This window comes from Dipodomys merriami, unplaced genomic scaffold (genome assembly GCF_024711535.1).
Source record: "Dipodomys merriami isolate MVZ:Mamm:240054 unplaced genomic scaffold, mDipMer1.0.p SCAF_5, whole genome shotgun sequence".
Lineage (NCBI taxonomy): Eukaryota > Metazoa > Chordata > Mammalia > Rodentia > Heteromyidae > Dipodomys > Dipodomys merriami.
In genome coordinates, this window is record NW_027206068.1 from 15,404,259 (window position 1) to 15,430,552 (window position 26,294).

At 36.7% G+C, this 26,294-nt stretch overlaps 1 protein-coding gene across 7 annotated transcripts in view; it reads left to right on the forward strand.

Annotated features, from left to right (window-relative positions):
* The window catches only part of Macc1 (MET transcriptional regulator MACC1), a 76,888-nt gene that overhangs the window by 25,388 nt on the left and 25,206 nt on the right, over positions 1-26,294 (forward strand). For 3 of the 7 annotated variants that reach the window (XM_069996130.1, XM_069996131.1, XM_069996132.1), the window contains 3 exons: positions 15,256-15,369; positions 20,178-20,299; positions 23,129-25,152. In XM_069996130.1, the coding sequence (XP_069852231.1) occupies positions 20,185-20,299; positions 23,129-25,152 (2,139 nt within the window). In that variant the 5' untranslated portion in view covers positions 15,256-15,369; positions 20,178-20,184. Of the gene's footprint in view, positions 1-15,255; positions 15,370-16,010; positions 16,052-17,249; positions 17,586-20,177; positions 20,300-23,128; positions 25,153-26,294 lie in introns of those variants that run through there. The other 4 variants (XM_069996128.1, XM_069996129.1, XM_069996134.1 and 1 more) reach the window with 3 other exon arrangements.

Sequence of the window (26,294 nt, forward strand, 5' to 3'; positions counted from 1 at the left end):
TCATTGGTTTGCTGCAAATGACTTTTACGCTATCAATAATGTCTGCTTCTTTCTGTTTTCAAGGAAAAATTAAAGGATGTTTTTCATAATTTATTACTGTCTACACTGCAAAAAATATCTAACTAATCAGCTTTAGGTTTTCAAACTGGAAATGAATACCTTTACGCATCATTTTTGTTTGTTTGGTGTGTGCTGGGCTCAGGGCTTGAACTCAATACCTTGTGCTCTTGTTTGGCTTTTTCTCCCTTGCTCAAGTCTGGTACTTTACCATTCAAGCCACAACTCCATTTTGGTTTTTTGGTGGTAAATTGGAGAAAGTGTCTCACAGACATTCCTGCCCAGGATGACTTCAAGCCACAATTCTCATATCTCAGTTTCCTGAATAGCTAGGATTTCACAATTGAACCACCAGTGCATGGCTTGTGTACACTATTTTTTTCCTTGACGGAATCTTTAAAAGTTTATTCCTTACTTTCTCTTTGACACATTAATCCAAGTTCCTCAAATCAATCCGTTGATATTTTTGGTTTTGTCACATAGATTCTCTCAAACTTTCCACACATTTTGGTAATACTCTGAGTGGATTTAAGTATAAAAGACTAATTTCCCTTTCAGTATGTTTGGAGATTATTTATTTGTTTTTTTATCTTATTTTTTTCTTATGATGCAATGTTTTTAATGGCATTCCATCTATATCACAACTATATGTTTGCGTAGCCTAGTGTTTTGTTGATGAGATCAATAATTAATTTCTCAGCTAGTTAGTTAACTCTTTATTTTTGGGGACCCATTCTGTGTTAAAAGTTTCCAGAGCCTTTTAGAATATTGTTGGTGATGAATCCCTCATCTGACTTGTGCTGGAAAACCTGGAGAACAGTTAAATTTTTAGGATGCAAGGGATCATGGGAAAACCATACAAGGAAATAAAGAAGAAAAACCACCTCTGAGGCCAGCAAACCCAACTTAGAGCTGGCATGGTTGAAATATAGGTTTCAAGGTGGCTCTGGATTGTTGGTGGCAATTTCACAATCATCCCTCCAGAAGAGCTACTCAGACATCCTCCACATGTGATTCTCAATGTCATGGTAGAGAGCCTGAATTCAGGAGCTTAATTTTGGGAGTTTTGTTCCTATTCTTTGCCTTCTCAGCAGTATGGTGTTGGGTAAATTAACAAATCTCCCTGTAATATAGTTTCTGCAAATACAAAATGTTAACAATAAGATCACCTAACCCATACCATTGCTATGAAAATTAGAGGTGACAGATACAACGTATACAAAAAAATTCCCTAGCAGAGAGGATTTCTAGAAACAGCTATTGTTAATTATTTTTCAATAAAAGGGTAATGTACATTAGACAATCTTACCTTTTTAAGAATAATTTCCAGTTTTATTCAATAGAATTATATAGATTTATAAATGTATCAAAACAGTACAGATTGGCCATCACTAATCTGATGAATGGAAGTGCAAAATATTCCAAGATCTCATTTTTTTTTTAGCACCAACAAAACAAGTGGAAAATTCTATACTGGGAATTTTTTCCATGCATAAAATAAAGATAGTTGAGAATCTCTTTCTTCCTTCCAACTTTCTCATTTTTCTTCTCTTCATTTTCTGTTACCTCATTTAGTTAGCAGTGCTTTAAAAGTATTCAAGCAATGCTATTTCATTTTGTTCATTCTTTTCCTACAATAAAGCAGGTCACTTTCTTTTCAGTTTATTTCTGCTTCGTAGGTGGACTTTGTAAGTGCCACCACATTTTGGGGCTCTTTTATGATTACATGCCATATCTTTCTGATTGTATCTTCTTAGTTGAGCTAATTGGAATGGTTACTTCAGATCTTGTTCAAAGAACAGAAGATGTAGTTTTGAAAAATAAATTTGAAATATGGTCTTATATAATCTTAGAATGGATAAGTGGCTGAAATATTGATAGAATTTAAATTGCTTATTTTGGAGTTCTCATTATAGCAGGGTTCTGGATAAGTAATCATTTCTTGGTAGTTCAGATTTAATTTCTGAAATAATAATACTGTTTTTTTATGATGTTGTCAGGAGGAGGGAGGGTAATGTGGGTTCTACACTCAATAAGAGAGGAAAATCATAATTGGAAGGCCTTTTCACACACTGGGTTTCTAAGTTGAAGTTGTAAGGATTCTGGTTCTAGGATTAGAATTTAATTGAAACTTACACTGTACATCTTTATTATAAATCTGACTGTAATGTAAATAAAGAATATAAAATACTGGTTAATAAGAGTCTTTTGTCAGGTTCCTTTGAATAATCTTTTCTTGAGCCAAACAAAGTCATTTAAAAGATAATGTTAATGGCTACCAGAGGGAAAATGATTTTTTTTTCAAATGTTTAATCAATTTTTCCTGCAAAACTACTCCTCTGGAGAGACCAACCTTTATAGTTAAAAGTTGATTAACCAGTGAACCTATTTTACTATAAATCACAGATTGTTGTATCATCTCTTATATATCAGAGTCTGAATCATAATAATTTCCTCTCTGCAGAACATTCTTTTATATATATGTATATATATACATACATACATTTTTATTGTAAAAATACTGTACAGAGGGGTTACAGTTACATGAGTAAGGTAATGAGTACATTTCCTATCCAACATTGTTACCTCCTCCTTTGTTTTCCCCTACCATCCCTTCCCTCCCCACCTCCCCAACTCCTCCCTCCCCCCCCCCACCAAAGTTGTAAAGTTCATTTTCAACATAGTGTCTTGTACATATCATTGTTACAATGGGTCAGCCTGTATCCTTATTTCAGCATTTTGTCATTTCCTTTCCCCTCTCCAAATTGGAAAAATATATATACAAGATGCTGGGCACTGGCATCAAATACAGGCCAAAAGCTAAGTACATATGACCGTATAAGATGATTAAGTGAAATGAACTCCAAGATAGGGCCACAAGTGGTTTTTCTCTTTCTTGCTATTGTTTTTAATGTATTTTAAATGTACTATGTGATTTTTTTTTGTTTCTCTTGTATGTTCTTCCCCCATGGTATAACCCCTATTTTCACTGTATTTGATGCAGAACATTCTTATGACCCTATATTAAAGAAATAGCACTAATAGAATCCTGTAGATAATAGGCCTCAGAAATTTGGTAGTTGCTGGATGCCAGTGGCTCACACCTGTAATCCTAGTAACTCTGGAGGCTGAGATCTGAGAAGTATAGTTCAAAGCCTGCCTGAGAAAGAAAGTCCATGAGTCTGTTATCCCCACAAAATAAAAAAAAGAAAAGAAAAAAGAAGAAAAGCTGGAAGTGAAACTGTTGCTCAAGTGAGTGTTAGCATTGAGCAAAAAAGCCCAGAGACAGCATTAGGCCTTGAGTTCAAGCCCTAGGACCAACATACATACATACATACACACATACGTACATACATACATACACACACAAACACACACACATCACACACACACAGAGTTTGAGTTTGAGGTTTATAAAGTTCTCTTCTTCTTGCTTGTAATTTTTCTTTTACAGCCAAGTAGGTAGCGAGAGTGAAATCAAAAGGAGTGTCTGAAAGTACAAGAATGAAAGATGTGGAAAATTGTTTCAGAGTGGTAGTAAGCTTAGATAGACAGCATATGTAGGATTGGCATGTACTTTTGTTTGAGCCTAGTTGGGGTTGCAGTAATGTACTGCAGCTGCCAGCATCAACAACAGGCCTTGGCTTGAATGTTGGCAGTCTCAGAGTTTTGCAGATCATTATGATACAGAGAAAGAGAGCTTGGCAGTTAAGACCTGATGACCCATGTGGAGGAACAAAACCTAAACAGCTAAGGAGGTATATGAGGACAGGAAGGAGGGGTAATGTCAAGTATTGAAGGTCTCAGACTTGAAGAATTGTTGACACTAGAAATTACAGAGAGGTAGGGAGGTGGGTGGGGTGAGGAGAAGGGCTAAAAATAAAATTTTGAATACATTTTTTTCTCTAGATGAACTTCCAAATTATCTAGATGTATTAGATTCCCATTTGTGCAATACAAATAATCACACATTTAGAGGACTAGAGTAGTCACAAGATTAGAGCAGTCACAATATGTTTATTCACTGTTCTGCGGAAGTCTAGCACACGAGGCTTGGTTCTCTTTTAAAGGTATCATAAGGCCAAAATCAAAGAGTCAGTTGGGCTAAATTCTCCTCAAAGAGTTCAGGTTATTAGTTTCATGTAGTTGTCAGACAGAAATTCCTGTTTCCTTGCCACTTACATAGAAGGGCCACAAGAAATTCAAAACTGAGCACCACAGAGCATTTCCCCTTTATACTTACATCCACTCTTTCCCTCCATCCTTCTCCCTTGCTATCAACTAATCTGTTCTCCACTTCCATAATTTTTCCATCTAGATTATATTATGTAAAAGAAGCCATATAGCACGTGGCCTTACCATAATGCCTGAAATATATTCACATTGTTGTGTGTACCTAAAGTTTGTTCCTTTTTGTTGCTGAGTAATGTTCCTTGGTTTGGACATCCCATTCTTTATATAGTAATGTACTCATTGAAGGACTTTTGGGTTGTTTCCATTTGGGGACTATTGAAAAAAATCTTGAACTATGAACAATTGTGTAAAGGGTTTTGTACAAACAAAAGTTTTTGCTTATCTGGGACAAATGCCTAGCATTGTGATTGCTGGGCCATTTGGCAAGCATGTGTTTAGTGTTGTTTTATTTGTTGTTGTTGCTTGTTTTAAGGAAATTGGGTAAGGTTAACCTTTGAGGTTAGGTATTTTTCCTCAAAGGTTAACCTTTGAAGTTAGGCATATTTCCAAGTGTTCCTTACTTGGAAAGTAATAGATGAGAGGAAGTAACTAGTGCCTGGGATTTAGAGATGACATACTTGGAGTTCAATCTGGCACTGCCATTACCAGCTGTGATATGAGGCAAACTTGTTAATTCTAACGTGGTTCTCATTTATCTCATGGTTGAACTACTTAAACTTTTTTTTTTTTTTTTTTTTACTGGGCATGAGGCTTGAACTCAAGGCTTGGATGCTGTCCCTGCACATTTTTTGCTCAAGGCTAGCACTCTACCATTTAAACCACAGCTCCACTTGCAGCTTCTTGGTGGTTATTTGGAGCTAGCCTGAAGCTAGCTTTGAATGGTCATCCTCAGATCTCATCAGGAGCCTGAATAATTAAGATTATAGGCACCAGCCACCCAGCCCAGCTTAACTTTTCTTTCTTAAAGTAATTTTTTTCCAGCTTGTTTGAAATATAACTAATAGAAATTGCTTATATTTAAGTTACATAACATGCTTTGTATACATATACATTGTGAAAAGAGAGGAAATTATAAATAGATTGTAATAGGTAGTACTTGCCATATATTTAGACACTGAAAAATATGTTTCAAGAAAACATGTTATACCTAAAAATTGACAGTATTATAAGTAATCATCAAACTTAATATTGTATCTGATTCTAATATTTATGCTGTCAGAACCACAGCACAGAGGCCCAATGAGGACTTAGGTAAGATCAGCCTTAGATTCTGATTCCAACAATGACCTTTGACTTTCAGTGTTGCCTTTTCGTTTTGACTTACAATAGAAAGATTCCCATCAGAATTCCAGCTGAATCTTTGCTATTTTCCAAAGGGTTCTAAAGCTATTGATTTTTAAATCTGCTTAATCTTTACCATCAATAAACTTATTAGCATTAGATTTTCTCATTGGGGCCAAAAGTCATATTAAAATGCTGTTTCTTCATCCAAAAAAAAGGTTGAGAAGGAGATGACTCATTTCAAAATTAAAGGCAATGACAATATTCTGATGAGAAACTTCCAAGTTATCTCAAGCTAGTGCCAGAGCTGTTAACAAAAACTATTATATGAATATAAATATATATATGTACTTACATTGTTATAAAAACATATGTGTATATATGAATTTATTTGAAAACATTGAGTAACATTTAAAAATTTATCGGTTTATATGTTAGATGTACTTATGTTAGAAAGTAATCTAAAATAACGTTTTTATGTTACACTACATGATCAACATTCTTGAAAATCTGTCATTGCTACCCATATTTTAAAACTGACAATCCACTGAGAGGACAGAAGGGCAAAAGATGAGTACATATTTCATATATTTACATAAATTTATTTTATGATATCAAAGATCCTAGATTTATTTATGTAGTCTTTGTATCTTTTCTAGGCTTAAACTCAGGGTCTAGGAGCTGTCCCTGGTCTTCTTTTGCTCAAGGATAGTGCTCTATCAATTGAGCCACAGTTCTACTTCCACCTTTTTTGGTTAATTGGAGCTAATAGTCTCAGAGACTTTCCTGCCCTTTGTGGCTTCAAGTTTTGATCCTCAGATCTCAGCCTCCTTAGCAGCTGGGATTATAGGTGTGAGCAACCAGTGCCCTGCTGGATTTATTTTTAATATTTGTTAAAGTAGTGCATAACTAATTTAGAAGGTAATAATCTCACATCCACATCATATATCTCATATATCAAGGTAAAATCTTGCTCAATAGAGTTCATAACAGAAAAGTTAAAGCCATAAATGACCAGACATTTTGCTTAGTGATGGTGGCTCATGCCTATAATTGTAGCTACTTAGGAAACTGAGATCTGAGAATAGAGTTTCAGAGTCAGGTTAGGCAGACAAATCTGAGAGACATGCACCTCCAAATGACCAGCAAATTGCTGGCAATGGAAGTAAAGCTCAAGTAGTAAAACACCAGCTATGAGGGAAAAAAAGCAGCCCAGTGAGAGTATGAAGCACTGAGTTCAGTCTCCATTTCTGGGTAAAAGAAAAGAACTGGACATTTATATAAACTTGTGCTTGTTTAATCTTTCATCTCAGTGTAGATAAGGCCATTCTAAGCATGTAAACACTGAGAAGGCCATGTAAGAAAAGAGATCTAGATTTGTCCCCATAAAAACGAGAATTTGCTGGGTGCTGGTGGCTCACACCTGTAATCTTAGCTACTCAGGAGGCTGAGATCTGAGGATTGTGGTTCAAAGCCAGCCTGTGAGACTCTCAATTCCACTTAACCACCGGAAACCTGGAAGTAGCACTGTGGCTCAAATGGTAGAATGCTCGCCTTGAGCTGAAGAGCTCAGGGACAGCGCCCAGGCCTAAGAGTTCAAACCCTACAACTGGCCAAAACAACAACAAACATAAACATAAACCCAACTAGAATTTATAATATATAAAAGAACTGAGAAGATAGTGGAAGATGGTTATTGCTATATTTAACAATGTCTTTTTTAAAATTTAATTTTATTTTATTTTTGTGAACATACTGTACAGAGGGGTTACAATTACATGGGCAGGATAATTTGTACATTTCTTATCAAGCATTGCAGCCTCCTCCTTTGTTTACCCTTCACATCCCTTTCTAGCCTCCCCCCCCACCTCTCACACCCAATCCTCCCCCCCCCCCACCAAAGTTGTAAAGTTTGTTTTTGACATAACAACTTGTACTTCTCATTGTTGCAACAGGTCCACCTGTATCTTTAAACGACTTGTTTTTCCCCATCTCCTCCACAAGTTATACTGACATCAAGTATAGTGAAAGCAGGGGTTATAAGAGATAATCTTGTAAATGCTTAGAAACAAATGCATGAAAGAAAAAAACATTAAAATACATATCTAAGGGTTCATTTTCCTAACATCACATTATCTGACCTTTTCCGCTTGACTCATACATATACAAGATATTGCAAATACGGGAAACCATGGGACCTATGTTTCTTTGAGCCTGGCTTACTTCACTTAATATAATTTTTTCCAAGTTTTTCCATTTCCTAACAAATGGGGCAATGTCATTCTTTCTGATGGAGGCATAGTATTCCATTGTGTATATATACCACATTTTCTTGATCCATTCATCTACTGAGGGGCATCTGGGTTGGTTCCATATCTTAGCTATGATAAATAATGCTACAATAAATATAGTTGTGCTGGTAGCTTTAGTGTGGTCTTTTAACAATGTCTTTAGTAGTGTTCTCAAATTTATTATCAGAAGGCTAAGAAAATGGCAGTAAGCAATTTTGCAAAACTATAAAATAACAAATATATTAACTTTTTCATGATATAATAAATACAAAGTGATGAGCATTTGAATGGGTTTTAATACATGATTATTCATACAAAATATGGATATTATTTATTATCCAGACATATACACACATAGTAAAGACATTCTTTTACTACATACTTTATATTTCTTCTCACGTTAATATTTTATATGACTGGATTAGAACAGTCAGTGGGACAATACATAAGATTGAGGGGGGAATGAGATTTCATACTGAAATCCTATGTCTTGCACAATGTTCCTATTGATGTCTCTTGCCAGTGGACAAATTGCTTTGTGAGGATGGGTATCTTGAGCTGGCATATATCTTAGTGTGTCTGGAATATACTTATGTAAAACATAACAAAATGAATATATATTCTCTTCTGCTTATAATTATGATTTGGTGGCTTTCCATCTCTGTGTGTGTGTGTGTGTGTGTGTGTGTGTGTGTGTGTGTGTGTGTGTGTGTGTGTGTGTGTGTGTGTGTGTGATCTTCTGAGAAACTTTTTTTTGGTCAGTTGTGGGGCCTGAACTCTGGGTCTGGGCACTGTCCCTCAGCTCTTCAGCTCAAGGCTAGCACTCTACCACCTAAACCACAGTGCCACTTCTGGCTTTTTCTGTTTATGTGGTGCTGAGGAATTGATCCCAGGGCTTCATGCATGCAAGGCAAGCACTCTACCACTGAGCCACCTTCCCAGCCCTTTCAAGTTTTTTTCTCAGTCATGGGGCTTGAACTCTGGGCCTGGGCACTGTCCCTTAGCTCTTCAGCTCAAAGTGAGCATGCTACCACCTGAGCCAGAGTGTGCTACTTCCTGAGAGACTTATAAGAACAGTGATAGCAATACCTGTCTCTACATGAGATTCCTGGGATGCTTTCTGAACATCAGCAATGCTTTTAAAGTGGTAATGTTGATGTTGATGCTAAGGAACACTGAGGACTAATGTTTTATACTAAACTGGTTGTGGGATGACTCCAAGACTAAGACTAATTCTCCGAAGGGTAGTCTAGGAAGTCCCTGACCTGGCACCAGGTGGTGCTGTGGGCACAACTCTCAACCTTCTTCCAGTTCTTCAGGTGCCCACAAGGAGCCCACCAGTTCCACAGAGCACCAGAGGGTCTCTCTAGAGAGCAAGGCATTCCTGCCCTTGAGCATGACACCTGCTTTCAGTGAAATAGAGGTGGATAGGAGGCATGGCCTCGTGGGAAGGCGCTCAGTCACTTTGGGCTGTGAAGAGATGGGGTTTGACTTTTAAGTTGGTTTTATGAAATAAATAAGGCAGGGATGGGCAATTCTAATTCTGCTTTGTGCTTTTCTTTTCTGTTGTCTTTAATTTACATTTTAGAACTTCAGAGCTGAGGGAGGAACAAAATATATTGAGTTTAATTATTTGCCTATTTGCCTATTATTAATTCAAACATGAAAATAAGTAGTTCAAATATGTATATACATATATATGCATAGGCGGTTTAACAGTGAATTCACACAGAATGTTATCTGAATAAAGAATATTGGGACTTTCAATAAATTCTGTTCAACAACAGTGGAGCAAGTGTAAGCTAAAAGTCATTAAATTTTACTACAGGAAGTCTGTTAAAATCTAATTAGAAAGTCTAGGACAATCTTAGCAGATGAGCAGAAGAGCTCAGTATCTATCTACATATGACCATCTAGGATGATGCTAACCGAAATGAACTCTAAGATATTGACACAATAGTTTTTTCTTTGTTGTTGTTCTTTTATATGATTTCTTTTTTCTTTCGTGTTTTCCTCACTATGGTTTCTCCCTTGTATTTGATTTTGGTGTCCTGGGTATTGTGTATATGTTTATCTGAATTAGAGAAGGTGAGACAAAGCACAAGGGGGAACCAATGCAACACTGATAGTCACAAGACACTATGATGGAAATGATCTGTACAACTTGAGGGGGATGAGGGATGGAAAGAGGGAGAAAAATGAGGGAGGGAGTAACGAGTTTGACAAGAAATGTACTCACTACCTTACTGATATAACTGTAACCTCTCTCCTTTGCCTTGACCATAAAATTAAAATAAAAAATAAAATATACTAATCTTTATCTTCCAAGATAAAGATTAAACAACTAAAATAACAATTATACTTACATAGTGTTTATTCTGTTGTGGTGCTAGGGATCATACTTAGGACCTTGCATAGCTAGGCAAGAGCTCTACTACTGGGCATCACTACACCTTAGCTTGCCTCTTTTCCAATATTCTTTAAGTGCCTTTTCCAGCATTATCTCTTCTTTCTTGTTCAGAACCCCTGGAACTTGCACAGATGTGGTTAAAAAAATGATACTGTAGATAATGATTATTTTAAGCAGTTCTTGGTGGCCATTGGAGGTTCATAGTATTTAATCTTTAATAAAAATAAAAATCTTTTGTATTATTCATATTCATATGCTTATTGCAGGAATATATTGAACTATGTAGTGTATCCTCTCGTCACTGATTGGAGCAACAATGCTCCAATTAGTGAATTCATTTCTAAGTGTTGCTTTGAAAATTCACCCGTTTTATTTTGAAGACAAGATACTTTCCCCAGCAGGTTATCCCAGTGTCTCCGTTGTCCTTAGCGCAGGAATCCTTTCGGGCAGGAGTTGTGGATGGGTGGCGAAGTTGTCTGTGAGGTTGAAGGAGAGGTTGTTGGGATTCCAAGGTACAGCTAGTTGGCAATTAATTTTACTCTTTGGGCAATGAGTGAATGAGGCTTGGGCTTGAGTCATCTGAGCAAGGAAAAGAGCTAGATCTGAGTAGGTTGAAGCCATTTCTAAATTTTGCCTTGGGATAATCTACAGGGAAATAAAAGAGGAAGAGAGGGAGAATCATCTCATATGACATCTTTTATATAGTATTTCCTTTGACCCTTACTGCAGCTTGATGAGGACTTTGGCGTTATTATAAATGAATAATGACTCCATCTCATATTTTATGAGTGAGAAACCGAGTCCTCAAAGTATTTACTAACTTTCCCAAATTTATACTGAAAGGTCAGAAACAAGAGAATTCTAAATCCAAAGCCATTGTTCTTAATCCAAATGTGTTTATATATAAGAAAGAATACAAAAGAGAAAGACGATAGATCAGTCAGGGACAATCAGGGAGAACTCATGACTTAATATCAAGAATTACTTGAAGGAGTGGAGTTTTACAGAGTGAATTCTGTCACAAAAGCAAGTATAGAATTGAAAACCCAGAAATGAACCTACAGACCTATAGCCATCTAATCGTTGATAAGGGAGCTAAAAAAATAGAATGGAAGAAAGATAGCCTCTTCAGTAAATGGTGCTGGCAAAATTGGTTAACTTGTAGAAAACTAAAGCTAGATCCTTATCCTTATATATCACCCTGCACCAGAATCAACTCCAAATGGATCAAAGACCTCGAAGTCAAAGCAGACACTGAAAACATTGCAAGATGGAATAGGAGAAACCCTAGGTCTCCTTGGCTCAGGCCGAAATTTTCTTAATAGAGACCCGGAAACACAACAAATCAAAGAAAAGTTTGACAAGTGGGATTGCATGAAGTTACAGAGCTTCTGCATGACAAAGGACATAGCTAGCAAGATCAATAGAAAGCCCACGGATTGGGAGAAGATCTTCACTAGCCATACAATGGACAAGGGTCTCATATCTAAAATATACTTGGAACTCAAAAAATTAAATCCCCCAACAACAAATCCTAAAAGAAACAACTGCCCAATAAATAAGTGGGCTAATGGCTTAAAGAGAAACTTCTCTGAAGAAGAAAGAAGGATGGCCAATAGACACATGAAGAAATGCTCAACTTCCCTAGCCATAAAAGAAATACAAATCAAAACAACATTGAGATACCACCTCACCCCAGTTAGAATGGCAAAAATCAAGAACTCTAATAACAACAGATGCTGGAGGGGATGTGGACAGAAGGGAACCTTACTTCATTGTTGGTGGGAGTGTAAACTTGTTCAACCACTTTGGAAAGTAGTATGGAGATTCCTCAAAAGACTCCACATAGAGCTCCCCTATGACCCAGCAATCCCACTTTTGGGCATTTACCCAAATGTTTACAAACAAGACCACACTAAAGCTCCCAGCACAACTAAGTTTATTGCAGCATTATTTACCATAGCTAAGATCTGGAACCAACTCAGATGCCCCTCAGTAGATGAATGGATCAAGAAAATGTGGTATATATACACAATGGAATTCTATGCCTCCATCAGAAAGAATGACATTGCCCCATTTGTTAGGAAATGGAAAGACTTGGAAAAAATTATATTCAGTGAAGTAAGCCAAGCCCAAAGACACATAGGTCCCATGAAGTCCCTTATTTGCAATATCTAGTATATGTATGAGTCAAGCAGAAAAGATCAGATAAGATGATGTTAGAAAATAAACCCTAAGATATGTATTTTAAATGTTTTTTTCTTTCATGCATTTGTTTCTAACGCAACTATAGGTTATTTCTTTGTTTCTTTGTATGTTCCTCCCCCACAGTATAACCCCTGCTTTCACTGTAAAAAAAAAAAAAAAAAAAAAAAGCAAGTATAGACAGGCTCAGTTTCTTGGAAAGTGGAAGCCTTGCAGGCTCAGCTTCCTTAGCCATACTGGAATCTGCCTTCAGTCCTACCCTTCTGCCAGGAGCTGGTGGCAGAAGCCTGTATTGCTAGCTACTCAGGAGGCTGGTATCTGAAGGTTGTCATTTGAAGCCAGTCAGGCAGAATAATCCATGAGACTTTCAATCTCCAAATAACCAGTAAAAAAAAAATGGAAGTAGGTATATGGCTCAAGTGGTAGAACACTACCTTCAGCAGAAAGAACCAAGCCAGAGTGTGAGGCCTTGAGTTCAAGTTCCAGTCTGTATTGGAGGAGGGGGGGGGGAATTGAGGGAGGGAAAGGGGGAGGCAGAGGAAGAGAAAGAGAAAGAGGAGGAGGAGGAAAAAGAGGAGGAGGAGGAGGAAGAGGAAGAGGAGGAAGAAGAAAAAAGGAAAAGAAAGAGAGAAAAAGAGAAAGGCAGGAAGGCAGGAAGGCAGGAAGGCAGGAAGGCAGGAAGGCAGGCAGGCAGGCAGGCAGGCAGGCAGGCAGGCAGGCAGGAAGGAAGGAAGGAAGGAAGGAAGGAAGGAAGGAAGGAAGGAAGGAAAGAAGGAAGGCAGGCAGGCAAAAACACAATGGAGAAAACTTCTCTTGCATAGAAGGCTGAGGTAAAAACCAATTAAAAATTATTCAACCAAAGTCCTATCTGACAATTCAAGTTACAATTATACTTATTCCATCCACAGGAATGTGTGTGTGTGTTTTTTTTTTTACTGATGCTATATCTGTGAGAGTTGGCTAGGACCAATGATTACTTAAAGTCAATGCTGACAGACTCATTACTTGAAATATTTTAAGGAAGACACTGGAGATTTGATGACAAATTCATTAATGTGCTTTCCTCAACAAAGTTACTGAAAGTCTTACTCAAAGCCTTTAATATCACAGCACAATACACAAAAGTCAAATAGTCTCTGCTCAGGCCTTTTAATTCCTGGTCTTCATTTGCACAAGAGAACCTGACTTCCATCTGTTACTTAACTGATTGTCTGGGTCTTCAAGAGAGTTTTAGAATCTTTTAAGTTAGTACAGCTAGGAGTTTTTACTGGACCAGGTGATCTTGTCCCTCCTTTGGGGAATCACCTAAAATGTGTTCCTATTTAGAATTTATGTAGGTTAGTAGGGCAAATAGCTGCTCAGCTGGACCTAAAACTTCCATCTGGTTTCATAGAATTACCATTGTATGAGATGATAGCCACCCACATCAAGAGAGTTCCTCAAAAGAAATTTACTACATGGAACTTGTCATAAGGCTTGGGACTGAGGAATTCCTGCTACTGCTGTGCTCCTGCTAAGTGGTTTGTGTAACACATGGTCACAAAGAAGCTTATTTTCTTGTAGTTATTTTTAGACTTTTGTGGTTCATTGATAGTCAGTATACTGGAACTTGCAGCATAATGTTAGTGAAATTATTTTTGTTTTGATCTTCCTACTAACTTCCTGTAAATGTCATCTCTAATGTATCCATTTGTTTTTGAACTTCTGACTAAAGAATAACATACACTTATTTGTTTAAACTTGTGTTATGTGACTTCTTAAGTATTCTGAAATTCTAAACCAAGGAAGGGTCTGGTGGTGGTGGTGGTGGTGGTGGTGTGTGTATGTGTGTGGTGTGGTGTGGTGTGGTGGTATGGGTCATACCTGGGCCCTTGTTTACGGTATTTAGGTGCTTTAGCACTTAGCTACATCTCCCAACCTTCTGTTTTTACAAGTGATGATATATGGCTCTGCTTAGTGAGGGAAAGTCAAATTACTCTGTGAGGTAAAATGAAAACAAGCAGAGTGACCTTACCAATGCTGTAGCAGGTAGGGTATCCAAAGAACCCTTGTGTGGTGGGAGCTGTAATGGTCAGGGAGTGTAGAGCTGAAGCCCCTTGTAGTTTATTCTCATTGAATGCTAGGTTAAATCATTTGGGGGGAGGGTATTTTTTTTTTGGTTAAATCTTTTTGTCATTTTGCTTTGAATTTGAAACTGCTGTTATTGCTTTTTACCATTATATAATTTAAAAGACTCATTTTAACCTGTAGTGTTCATGGAATTGGGTAGAGTTCTTTTCACCCCCTCCTCCTTTCTTATGGAGTTAGAGTAAAGCAGGACAGTGGGATTCCTAAACCTGTCCATGCTGAGTTTGAAACTCAGGCAACTTAAATTACTTCTTCACAGTTTTGTTTTTTACTCTGTAAAATGTTTCCTCCTTTGTCAAGGCCTCCCATAATTTTAGCCCTTTCTCTGGGTCTGAAGGATAAAGGTTCTCAATCTTTGAACCAGGCTGGCACAAAGAAAATATTAGGTCCTTACTGGTTTGAATATGAAGTGTTTCTCATGAGGCTCATGTGTTAAAGGCTTCATTGCCAGCAGATGGGTTTTTGAGAGGTGATTATGGGATCATGAGAGTTCTAACGTCACCAATGGATTAATCCTTTGATTAGTTCATAGCTAAATGCCCTATTAGAAAGTAGGTAGGATATAGCTGGAGGTGGTAGGTCAGTGAAGGCATGTCTTTAATGTACATGTTGTCATGAGCCCTTCTTCTAGGTCTCTCTGTTTCCTGGCTGCCACTATGACCTTCCTCTATGACATTTCTGTATTTACAGGAACCTAAAATCAAGGAATCTTTGGGATCAGAACTGAAGCAGTTCTGTAGCAACGTGCTGGGGCATTGTCTCACATTTTACTTCCTTTGGAAGAGCATATCTGATCATAGAAAGGTAGCATAGTAAAGCATGCAATTGTGTGTTCTAGGATCCAGTATCCTGAAATTTACGCATTGGCTCTGCTGCTTAGTATTTTTATACTCTTATATTTAGAAGCTTCCAAGATAGTGAGAGTTATCATGCCTGGTACCAGGAGTGCAGCAAGCTCTCAAAAGTTAATGTTTTTTTTGTGATCATTGTATTTTATTGTTTTTTTTTCCTAAGCTTGAGATTTTTTATTTTTAAAATATGTTCAGAGTCCTTTATCCTTTTCCTTTAAGATTAATGTTTCTGGAGGTTTTCCATGGCTGCATCACTAGGCTAAACAGAGCTCAGATTATGACCTAGTATTTCTTTATTCCTGATCTGTGTGTCTCACTAATATGATGTTTTGTTTCACAATTATTATAATTTTCCTGAACTTCAGCCCTGCCAGGGCTGGAATGGTAATAAAATATAACCAAATGATAGACATTTTGACATGGCAATATTAAAAGGATGATGTATTGATGTAATGTCATGAATTACCAGCCTTAGAGGCATCACAGAACACTACTAATACTTCCCAACTCACTAGGCTCCCTGCTGCCTTCCACAGAAAGTCATCTGAAGTCATGTTCCTCAGGGAAAAGTGACAGCCAAAATTTGTCCCCTCAGCCTGTTAGGTTCTTAAAATATCTGATCAGAACAATCAGAGGTAAGAATCTCTCATACTACTTAATAACTGATGTTAGGGTATATGTTACCAAGCAGAGACAATTACTCATAAGACAGAAGGTGTCCTTGGGAGTAATAAGCAATAAGCCTACAGTTACCATAGTAACATACAGTATTATCTTAGTTTAATATCATTGCTTATGATGATTCTCTTAGGCTTGACCAATTGTATTTGCAAAGTGGTATGATATTTGCCTAGATTTTGGTACTTGGGAGTGATGGGAAAGTGTATTGGTCCATCAATTACGCTCTTTACATTTTTGTATTTGTTGCCATTTACAAAAGTTGTAGCTGACAAAGAAATATCTTAATATAACATAGTTTGAGAGTTAAATACAGTAGACATCATGGGAAGAGCTAATATAATCAGATTTATAGAAACAATGGAGGTCTGATACTCAAAGATGAATTGAGTAAAATCCTTCAGCCAGCTGGTGGTTAAGGGTCGTGATTTTCACAATAGAAAGAGTAACACAAACTCTTTAAAGAGGCTGAGTGGTAGATCTTTTCCAAGTCTGGGAAAGATTCTAAGTTCCATCCCTAATGCCAGGATGTGTGTGTGTGTGTGTGTGTGTGTGTGTGTGTGTGTGTGTGTGTGTGTGTGTGTGTGTGTGTGTGTGTGTGTGTGTGTGTGTGTGTGTGTGTGTGTGTGTGTGTGTGTGTGTGTGTGTACACATGCCAGGCATAGAGTTTGGACTCAGGGCCTGGCACTCTCCCTGAGATTTTTTTCCTCAAAGTTACCTCTTCCATTTCTGGCTTTTTGAGGTTAACTGGAAATAAGACTTCCATGCCTTGGGCTTGCTTCAAACCATGATCCTTAGACCTCAGCCTTCTGAGTAGCTAGGATTATAAGCCTGAGCCACCAGCACCTGGGTAAAAAATAATGTTAAGCTATTGTTTATCTGGCTACTCTTTCCAAACACTATACTTTCTTTGTTATATAGAAAAGAAAAAGAAAAATATTTGGAGAAGCTTGGTAAATTGTATATTTCATAAATTCTGCCAATTGCTTAAGGTTCAGTTTAAAAAGTAAAATAAGGATTCAACTGTATTCATTGGTTCTTTAAAAAAAATAAACGAACTATGTGCATAATCAGAATAAGTAGACAGCTCACATGAAAGTCTATATCCCTGGGGGGGAAGGGGGAGGCTGGGAAGGGATGTGAAGGGTAAACCAAAGGAGGAGGGTGCAATGCTTGGTAAGAAATGTACGCATTATCCTGCCCATGTAATTGTAACCCCTCTGTACAGTATGTTCACAAATAAAATAAAATACAATAAAAAAAAGAAAGTCTATATCCCCAATTAAATGATAGTAAGCTATCTTCTTTCCATGTATTCATTCTAAAAAGACTGACTCATGCTTCGATAGGCAAAGTTCTTTTTTCTTTTTTGGAGTCCTATTTTGGAGCTATCCAAATTATTATTGAGTATAATTGGAAGAAAATCCAGCGAAATGATCAAAGGCCACCGTTCTCTGCCGCCACCAAGTGAACACACACTGCCCTCTGTAGGTCAGTATCCTTGTCCTTCTGTCCCAACACTTGAGAACTTCTCTCCCCATAGCACTTCTCCTTTGTAAATAGAAAAATAGTGTCTAGAAATAGGATATAGGATTATGAAAGGTATGTGTGAAGTGTGCTTGTGAGAGGTGTATGTGTGTGTGTGTGTGTGTGTGTGTGTGTGTGTGTGTGTGTTTGGTGACACTAGAGGAGGATTTGTTGGGGGATACTGGGATGATGAGCCATTTAAACTAGTTGGTCAGTGAAATGGATTTCAGAATGTACTTCTCAACATGTACCATCAGCATTATTTAGCAACTTGGTTAAAAATAAAAATTCTTAGACCTAATTCCAGACCTTCTGGATAGGAAACATCAGGTGGCCTTGAGGTTACATTTCACTAAATACAGATGATTCTGGTACCAGTTTAGAACAACAGCTGCTATGGGGGAAAGTGGGAACCACTCTGGTGACTGGTAATCACAGACAGCTATAGCAATGACCAGTGTGACTTCTCTGCTCAGATATTATGATCCTGAAGGATCATAGTTGCCTAAGACAGAAATCCTGGTTTCTATGAAGACTTACCTTATACTTATATTTCACTGGATTGTGACTCTGTGTATGTGTGTGTGTGCGCGCGCGCGCGAGCATGCACGTGTACGTGAGCACACACACACACATGCACCAGGAGTAATGCTCAAACTCAGGCCTCACTCTTTTGCTTAGGTGTTTCTGCTCAAGTTAGCACAACAAACATATTTATCCAATTATATGGGCAAGGAAAGTTTGATTCTAGTTTTTGGTTAATATAATATAATGAACATTCATGTAAATTTCTCTTGTCATACTCCTATGTAAGATTTTTCTAGAACACATGCTGGAGTTAGAATTGCTGAGATCTAATTGTGGCCATCTTTCCCAGATAACACTAAATGGAATTCCAATTGGTTTTGTCTAAAATTCTTCCACTAAGACTATGTATGACTTTCCTTGTGTTACATGCTTAGTTGGTCCATTGGTGTCACTGGACTTTAAATGTTTTGCATCAGTAATTGTGTTTTGTGTGATTTTGGTTTTTATGGGATTTCATTTCATGAATTTACCAATGGGACTCAGGATATTTTAATAGAGTGAGGATCATTTGTGCTCACCTTTTTCTTTAGAAATGTTTGCCTAGACCATCTCTTCAGGAATGTTGCCACATTCTTATTTTGAGGAGTATTTTATATATGTATATATATATATATATATATATATATATATATATAATCACTCACATGCACTAGAAATAAATTTTTCTAATTACATTTTATAAATGTTGCATTTTGGTATATATATTCTCACTTAAAATTTTCAGTGGTTTGAATTTCATGTGTGTCTTGCTTAAGAATTTCTTTTATTTTCATAAGATCTGAGGATAATTGCTCAGATTCTCATTTTAAATTGTGAAACTTTCATTCACTTATATGCCTTTAAATCTCTGGTAGTTGATTTTTTTGTGTGTATAGATTTGGGTGGTAACTAATAATATTATTGTAATCATGGCCAACCAATGGTACCATAATGATTTAGTGAATAATTCAACACTTGTACACAGCTAGGTCATGACTACCTTGTCCAAATATAAGTTTTCATAACTGTGCATCTGCTTCTGGGGTCTCAGTTCTGTGTACTTGTTCTATTATAATTCCAATTTTACACTGTCTTGTATAGAACATATCCATAACATGTGCTGATGGTCTTTTCTGGGATATCATGAATATTTGCCACTTGCTTTTCTTATTAAATTTAGTTTAAGTATTTACAAATACCATGCCATAAGTATTTAAAACTACAACATGATATATATGATCAATATAACAATTTGATATATCAATTAAAACTAAATATATTTTTTAATTTTTTAAGAAGTTATAGTCAGCACCAGTGGCTCATGCCTATAATGCTAAGACCTAGAGGATCACGGTTCAGAGCCAGAAAAGTCCATGAGACTCTGTATCTATAATAAGTAATAAGAAGCAAGCTAGAAGACTCTGTATCTATAATAAGTAATAAGAAGCAAGCTAGAGTCCTGAGCCAAGTGGTAGAACTCCAGCTTGCTTGCTGAGCAATTATTATGCTCAATACCAGCATAAATAAATAAATAGGAAGTTACAAACACATACATAAAAGTACTATGCATATATGATACTTCTGGAGTTGTATTAGATATGGATGTGTGTGATAACTGGTAGATTTGTGATATTTAGTAGTTTATCATCAAACAGAGACTATCTTCTATTTATTGAGATTTCAACTTACTATTCTCCTTTATTGTCTTTGAGATTTTTAGGAATTATTTTTTACAGGAGCAATAATGCATTTTAGTTTACTTGTTGGCACAAATCCAGAATCTGAGAACATTTTTTACATTATAATGCTAATATATATCCTAGAATATCTAGTCCACATTTTCCTTCACCAGAAAAGACTTATGCAGATTCTTTTTACCTGTGGTTTTTAATTTAAATATGTGGCCATTTTGTATTTGTTTTATCTTCCAACTTGTGTATGTGTGTTTAGAAAAAAAACAACAACAAAACTTCTCCATTTGTTTTGTAGGTGGAAAATGTTAATCAATGAAAAAAATCACTTTTGGTCAGTAGGAATTACACGAAGCAGATCTGAAGGAAATTTGGTTGATATGGAAGCCCGAAAACTTTCAAAAACTTGCAATATTACAGGTACAGTATATTTATTAATATAGCTAACAGTATACCTAATAGTATAACTATAGTAACATTTTTCTAACATTAAAAAATATGTACGAGTTTTTAAAAAAAATTATGAGATCCCACCATTATCATAGACATATGTGTCACGGAATTCAGTATTGTGGAAAATAGGTTAAAAAAATCCACATTATTGGAATACAGTAAATATTGTAAAGAAGCAAACAGTCATTAATAAGTAAACTTATAGAACCTTGTGTGATAGCACACATATGTAATCCTAACAACTTGGGAGGTGGAAATCAGGAGGATTTTTTAAAAGGCCATTCCAAGCCTTAATAAATAAAATCAAAGTGGTATGTGCCTGGCACATGAGAAAGCTAAATAGGAGAATTGTGGCATAAATATGATTCCCGAGCGGGGCTCCCGTGGAGCTACTCAGGAGGCTGAGATCTGAGGATCACGGTTCAAAGACAGCCTGGGCAGGAAAGTCCATGAGACTCTTACCTCCAATACACCGCTCAGAAAATTGAAAGTGGTGCTGTGGTACAAGTGGTAGAGTGCTCGCCTTGAGCTAAAGAGCTGAGGGACAGCGCCCAGGCCCAGAGTTCAAGACCCACGACTGACTGGGAGGCTGGGAAGGGATGTGAAGGGTAAACCAAAGGAGGAGGGTGCAATGCTTGGTAAGAAATGTACGCATTATCCTGCCCATGTAATTGTAACCCCTCTGTACAGTATGTTCACAAATAAAATAAAATTTAAAAAAAACCAGAAAAACAAAAAACAACTAAAATTAAAAGAGGTTGGTGGCATTGTTTAATTAGGACAGCTTCTGTCTAGCAAGTGGAAGACTCTGAGTTCAAACCCTGGGACTGACAAATAAAGTTTCAGTATGCTTTAAATATAGTGAATTTTGGGGTAAAGAGATCTCTGGAGGTTGGAGGACCTAATTGTTTTTCATAGAACAGAAAACCATTGAACTGATCCTCAAAGAAAAACAAAATGTTAGGAGAGAAACTAGACAGAAGGATAAATAAGAGAAATTTTCCTATATTATATAAAATACATCTTCTAATTTTTAATGTGCAACATTTAGAATTCTTTAAATCAAGTAAAAATTCTATACATATTGAAGAAAACAGTGTGATGGTGCTCTAGAATCAATTTTTTTTTTTAGAGAACCTCTGTTAATTTGGTTGCTCATTCTTGCTTTTATTTTCTCTAAAGCAGTAGAGACTCACCAAGTCCCCAGGGTCATTAGTGACATTTTCTGTGAAATGACCAAATATGAGTCATTCTTAACACATCAAAAAATGGCTTCAATATTATAAGATATAGAGGAATTCTTATACTAGAAATGCAAATGTTTTAATGTGTTACAAAGTCCTTAAATGCTCACTTTACAAAGTAATTATCAATGTCTAGTGCTTGTGATAAGACATATTGGGTCAATACAAAGTCATGAAAGGCCCAGTGAATTCCTGCCAGGAGGAAATCCAATGGTGGTCTGTTATATCAATGTTCTTTTTCACACACACACACACACACACACACACACACACACACACGCACACACACATGCACACACACACACATACTTCAATGTTATTAAGGTTATCACCCCTTTAACAGCTACTTAGTATGTATAAAAATATACTGAAAAATGTATCAGTGCATGGACCTAGAATAAATCATGCTAAGTGAAGTAAGCCAAGTTCAGAAGACAAAGGGTGTATGTTTTCTTTCATACATGGAAGCTAGATCTAGAAGATAATTAGGCATGATACTTTTTATAGGACTATAAGCATTTACATACAAACAGACTAAAGGAGGATACCATCAGGTGAGAAATCCAAAGGCATAACTTCTCTGAACAGCTAAAATACAATTTATGGAAAGGAAATCTAGGAAAGGGAAGCATGGGTTTTTGTTGTGTTGTAGGTGGTGGTGGTAGTTTTCGTTGGCTTTTGGGATTTGTTTGAGGTGGGGAAAGGAGGGACACAGACAGGAAGGAGGAAGTGTGATTCAATATATACTATATGGAAAATTACTATGTAACTTATGGGCAGGTATGGGAGGGGGACACTGGGGGAAAGTGAAGAGATGACATTGTCCAAAAAAAGAAATGTACTCATTACCTGACATATGAAATGAGATGACATTGTCCAAAAAAAAAAAAAGGAATGTACTCATCACCTGACATATTTACAACACTTGAATAATATTATATTATATTAATAATATATGGTAATATATTAAAATTTTTCAATGCAAAGTTGCCAGAAAATAAGGAATTAACAATGACCATTAAATTAAGCAATTAATTTAGGTATTTTATAGATGCATTTGATGTTGCTATTTAATTTTGGATCCTATCTGAAAAGAAAAGCATTAAATTGAAATGCTAGATATAATGGCAACGACTAATTTGTGTTTAGAAAATTCAGAATAATTGAATCAGTTCAAATGTTTGCCTTTGTGAACAAAATGAAACATGACATAATGCATACATACATACATGGTAGTCTAAGGCAGTGTGTTAAAACATTATATTGATTATATTGCAACATATTGCCTATCTATTAATATGTTTATATATAGATGCATTGCTATATGCATACACACACATATATATATATATCCTAGTGACTAAAGATAAATATAGTCAAAATTTTCTTTTCCTTATTTTCAAATGAGACCTAATTATAGTTTTGTATTAGATAATAGACGAGATCAAAAAGTCAAGCAAAAAGCCATGTTTGGACTTCTGAGCTTGATCTTGGTTGTAACTCCGAGTGCCTCTTTACTTGTGTTTCACTTTGTTTTTGTTTACATGACAAGAATGCCACAACTGGCCAGATGCTCCTGCTCTTCCAGTTCCTGATACCTCCAAAGCTCCCAATCCATTCTGGAACGAACTGTCCGCTTCTAACCCATTTTTGGACGACATAACTCAGCTAAGAAACACCCAGAAGAGAAATACCATTTCCATTCTGAAGGAAGATCCTTTTCTGTTTTTAAGAGAAATAGAAACGGGAAATTCTTTCGATTCTTCGGGTGATGAACTCGATGTGCATCAGTTGCTCAGGCAGTCTTCCTTCAGGAAATCAGTAAGATCGAAAAGTGTCTCAGAACTGCTGCACATTTTAGATGACACGGCCCGTGCTTGTCAGAGTACGCATAACTCTGACCAGATCCTAGCTCAGGACTTAGAATGGCTGCAGAATGATCGAGAAGCTTATAAAATGGCCTGGTTAAGTCAACGCCAGCTGGCCCGCTCCTGCCTGGATTTGAATACAATTCACCAGAGTCCTGGCTGGGCTCAGACTCAAGTTGCAGAGACCATCAGCGTTTGTAAATTAAACCACCAAGGAGGCTCTGTACAGTTACCTGAATCCGATATCACTGTTCACGTGCCCCAAGGCCATGTGGCTGTGGGAGAATTCCAGGAGGTCTCTCTAAGAGCTTTCCTAGATCCTCCACAAATACTTAACCATCATCTTTCATGCACTGTCAGCCCTCTGTTGGAAATCATGTTAAGCAACCTTAATACAATGGAAGCTATTTTGCTGGAGATGAAAATTGGGGCTGAAGTGAGAAAGGATCCTTTCAGCCAAGTCATGACAGAAATAGTGTGTTTACACAGTCGGCACAAAGAGGGCCCTTTCAAAGTGTTAAACAACTGCTATATATATGAAGACACTATCCAAGTCAAGTTAATTGACTTGAGTCAGGTGATGTACATAGGGATAGCTGCCCAGGCTAAAGCCATTCGGCCACCGGCTGCCACCATTTGGGATTATATCCACAAAACCACCTCGATTGGCATTTATGGACCGAAATACATCCACCCCAGTTTCACGGCTGTTTTCACAGTTTGTGGACACAGCTATATGCCATGCAAACTTACAGTCTCGGATATCAGTAAAGGTGGAAAAAATACATCTCCAGTTGTGTTTCAGCTCTGGGGAAAGCATTCCTTTTCACTTGACAAGCCCCAGGATCTGAACATTTCTGTTTTCTCATGTGATCCTGATTTTGAAGTAAAGGTAGAAGGAGAAAAGGAAGAGATTAAACAAAAGCAGTTGGAAGCAGGGGACATAATTCACCGACAAGTTTTATTTTCTTTGGTTGATCACAAAGACATGCACTTGTTCGTCTTCCGAGTTCAGGTGGCGCCTCCCAATGGTAGGCCAATTTCACAGTTCTTTATCACTTCACCTGACCCAGCGCCAAATCTGAAAAGGCTCTCAAATCTGCCAGATCCTTTGCAGAAACGAAAAGAAGCCAAGTCTTCTCCTCTACCACCAGCAGTGCTTGTGAAATACCCCACATTTCAGAATAAAAAAGTGAACTTTACGAACTACGGTGTAACCCTGAAGACTGTGCTGAGACAAAGCAAGATAGAATACTTGCTCGAATATTTTAAAGGGGACACAATAGCTCTCCTGGGAGAAGGGAAGGTAAAAGCCATTGGACACTCCAAAGTAAAAGAGTGGTATGTGGGCGTCCTCAGGGGTAAGGTTGGCCTTGTGCATTGCAAAAATGTCAAGATAATCTTAAAGGAGCAAGTTATGGGTACGTCTGATACGGAGTGTACCACAAGGAACCTTCTTGAACAGATTGCCCTGCCCTTTAAAAAACTGACGTATATATACTCAGTTGTATTGACGCTGGTGTCAGAAAAGGTCCATGATTGGAAAGTTTTAGCTGAGGTGCTGGGTTACTCACATTTGGCTCTGCAAGATTTTGATGGAATACAAACTGAAAAAGAATCAGAAAAGGTTTCTTTTGTTGTGAAGAAGTTAAAGGAAGATTGCCACGAAAATAGAAATACGAGGAAGTTTCTTTATGAACTTATTGTGGTGAGTATTTCTTGGCTATTATCATTTATTTATGATAAAGCACACATTACACTGATGATTATGATTATGATTTTATTTGCTTGCGGTACTAGGGATTGAACCCAGGGATGTATGCTTGCTAGGCATCTGAGCTGCCTGCCACCTGAGCCATGACCCTGGGCTTACCACAAGAAACATTATTAGCTTTAAAATATTTATAACCAAACATAGGAGAAAAGATTTTTTTAAATTTTATTTTATTTTATTTGGGAACATACTGTTCAGAGGGGTTACAATAACATGGGCAGGATAATGCGTACATTTCTTACCAAGCATTGCAGCCAGAAAAGAATTTTTTAAGTAGAAGTTTCAAAAATGTTTAAGACATTTTACAGAGAGTCTAGAATTTTTCCTACAATATCATGCAATTGGATTCTCAGATTTGAGATTCAATTTTTATTTGCTCAGAAAAGAGGTCCTCAAAGATTACTTTTAAAGAGGCAAAGATGAAAGATTCTATGTGTTCTGGGCTTAAAACTTAAGAGACATTTTCTCTTCCTTTTGTAAATGTTTAGATAGCTCTTAAAACATCAGAGAACTTCCATATAATTAGATAAGAGAAAAACTTAAAAGTAGCTTTGTCATCCTTGGAGGTCCACATTTTATTTAGCTTCACGTTCGTCTAACATATTATTAATATGCCTTGTTTGGAATTTAATATTCTTTTAAAAATATTTTTATTGTAAAGGTACTGTATAGAGGGGTTACAGTTACATGAGTAAGATCATGAGTACATTTCCTATTGAGCATTGTTCATCTCAGTGGACAGCTTAGTGGAAAATCATAAAGAATTATTTTGTCTTTATAAAAGTAGAAATTCATTGTGTTATTAAAATATCATTATCATATATATAATAATCATTAGAGTGTTAAAGTTTAAATAATAACTGTAATTTTCTGGCTGGTAGCAGATACTTTCTTGAAATGAATTTGTATGTTTATGTACGCTTTTGTGTGTGTGTTGAATAAAAAGTTTTGAATGTATGGTAGTATTCTATCTGAAAATCTATGCCCTGTAGGAGATAAAAGAGATGATACAAGATGATATAGAGAAGGAAGGTTTATATATATATATATATATATATATATATATATATAGTTAA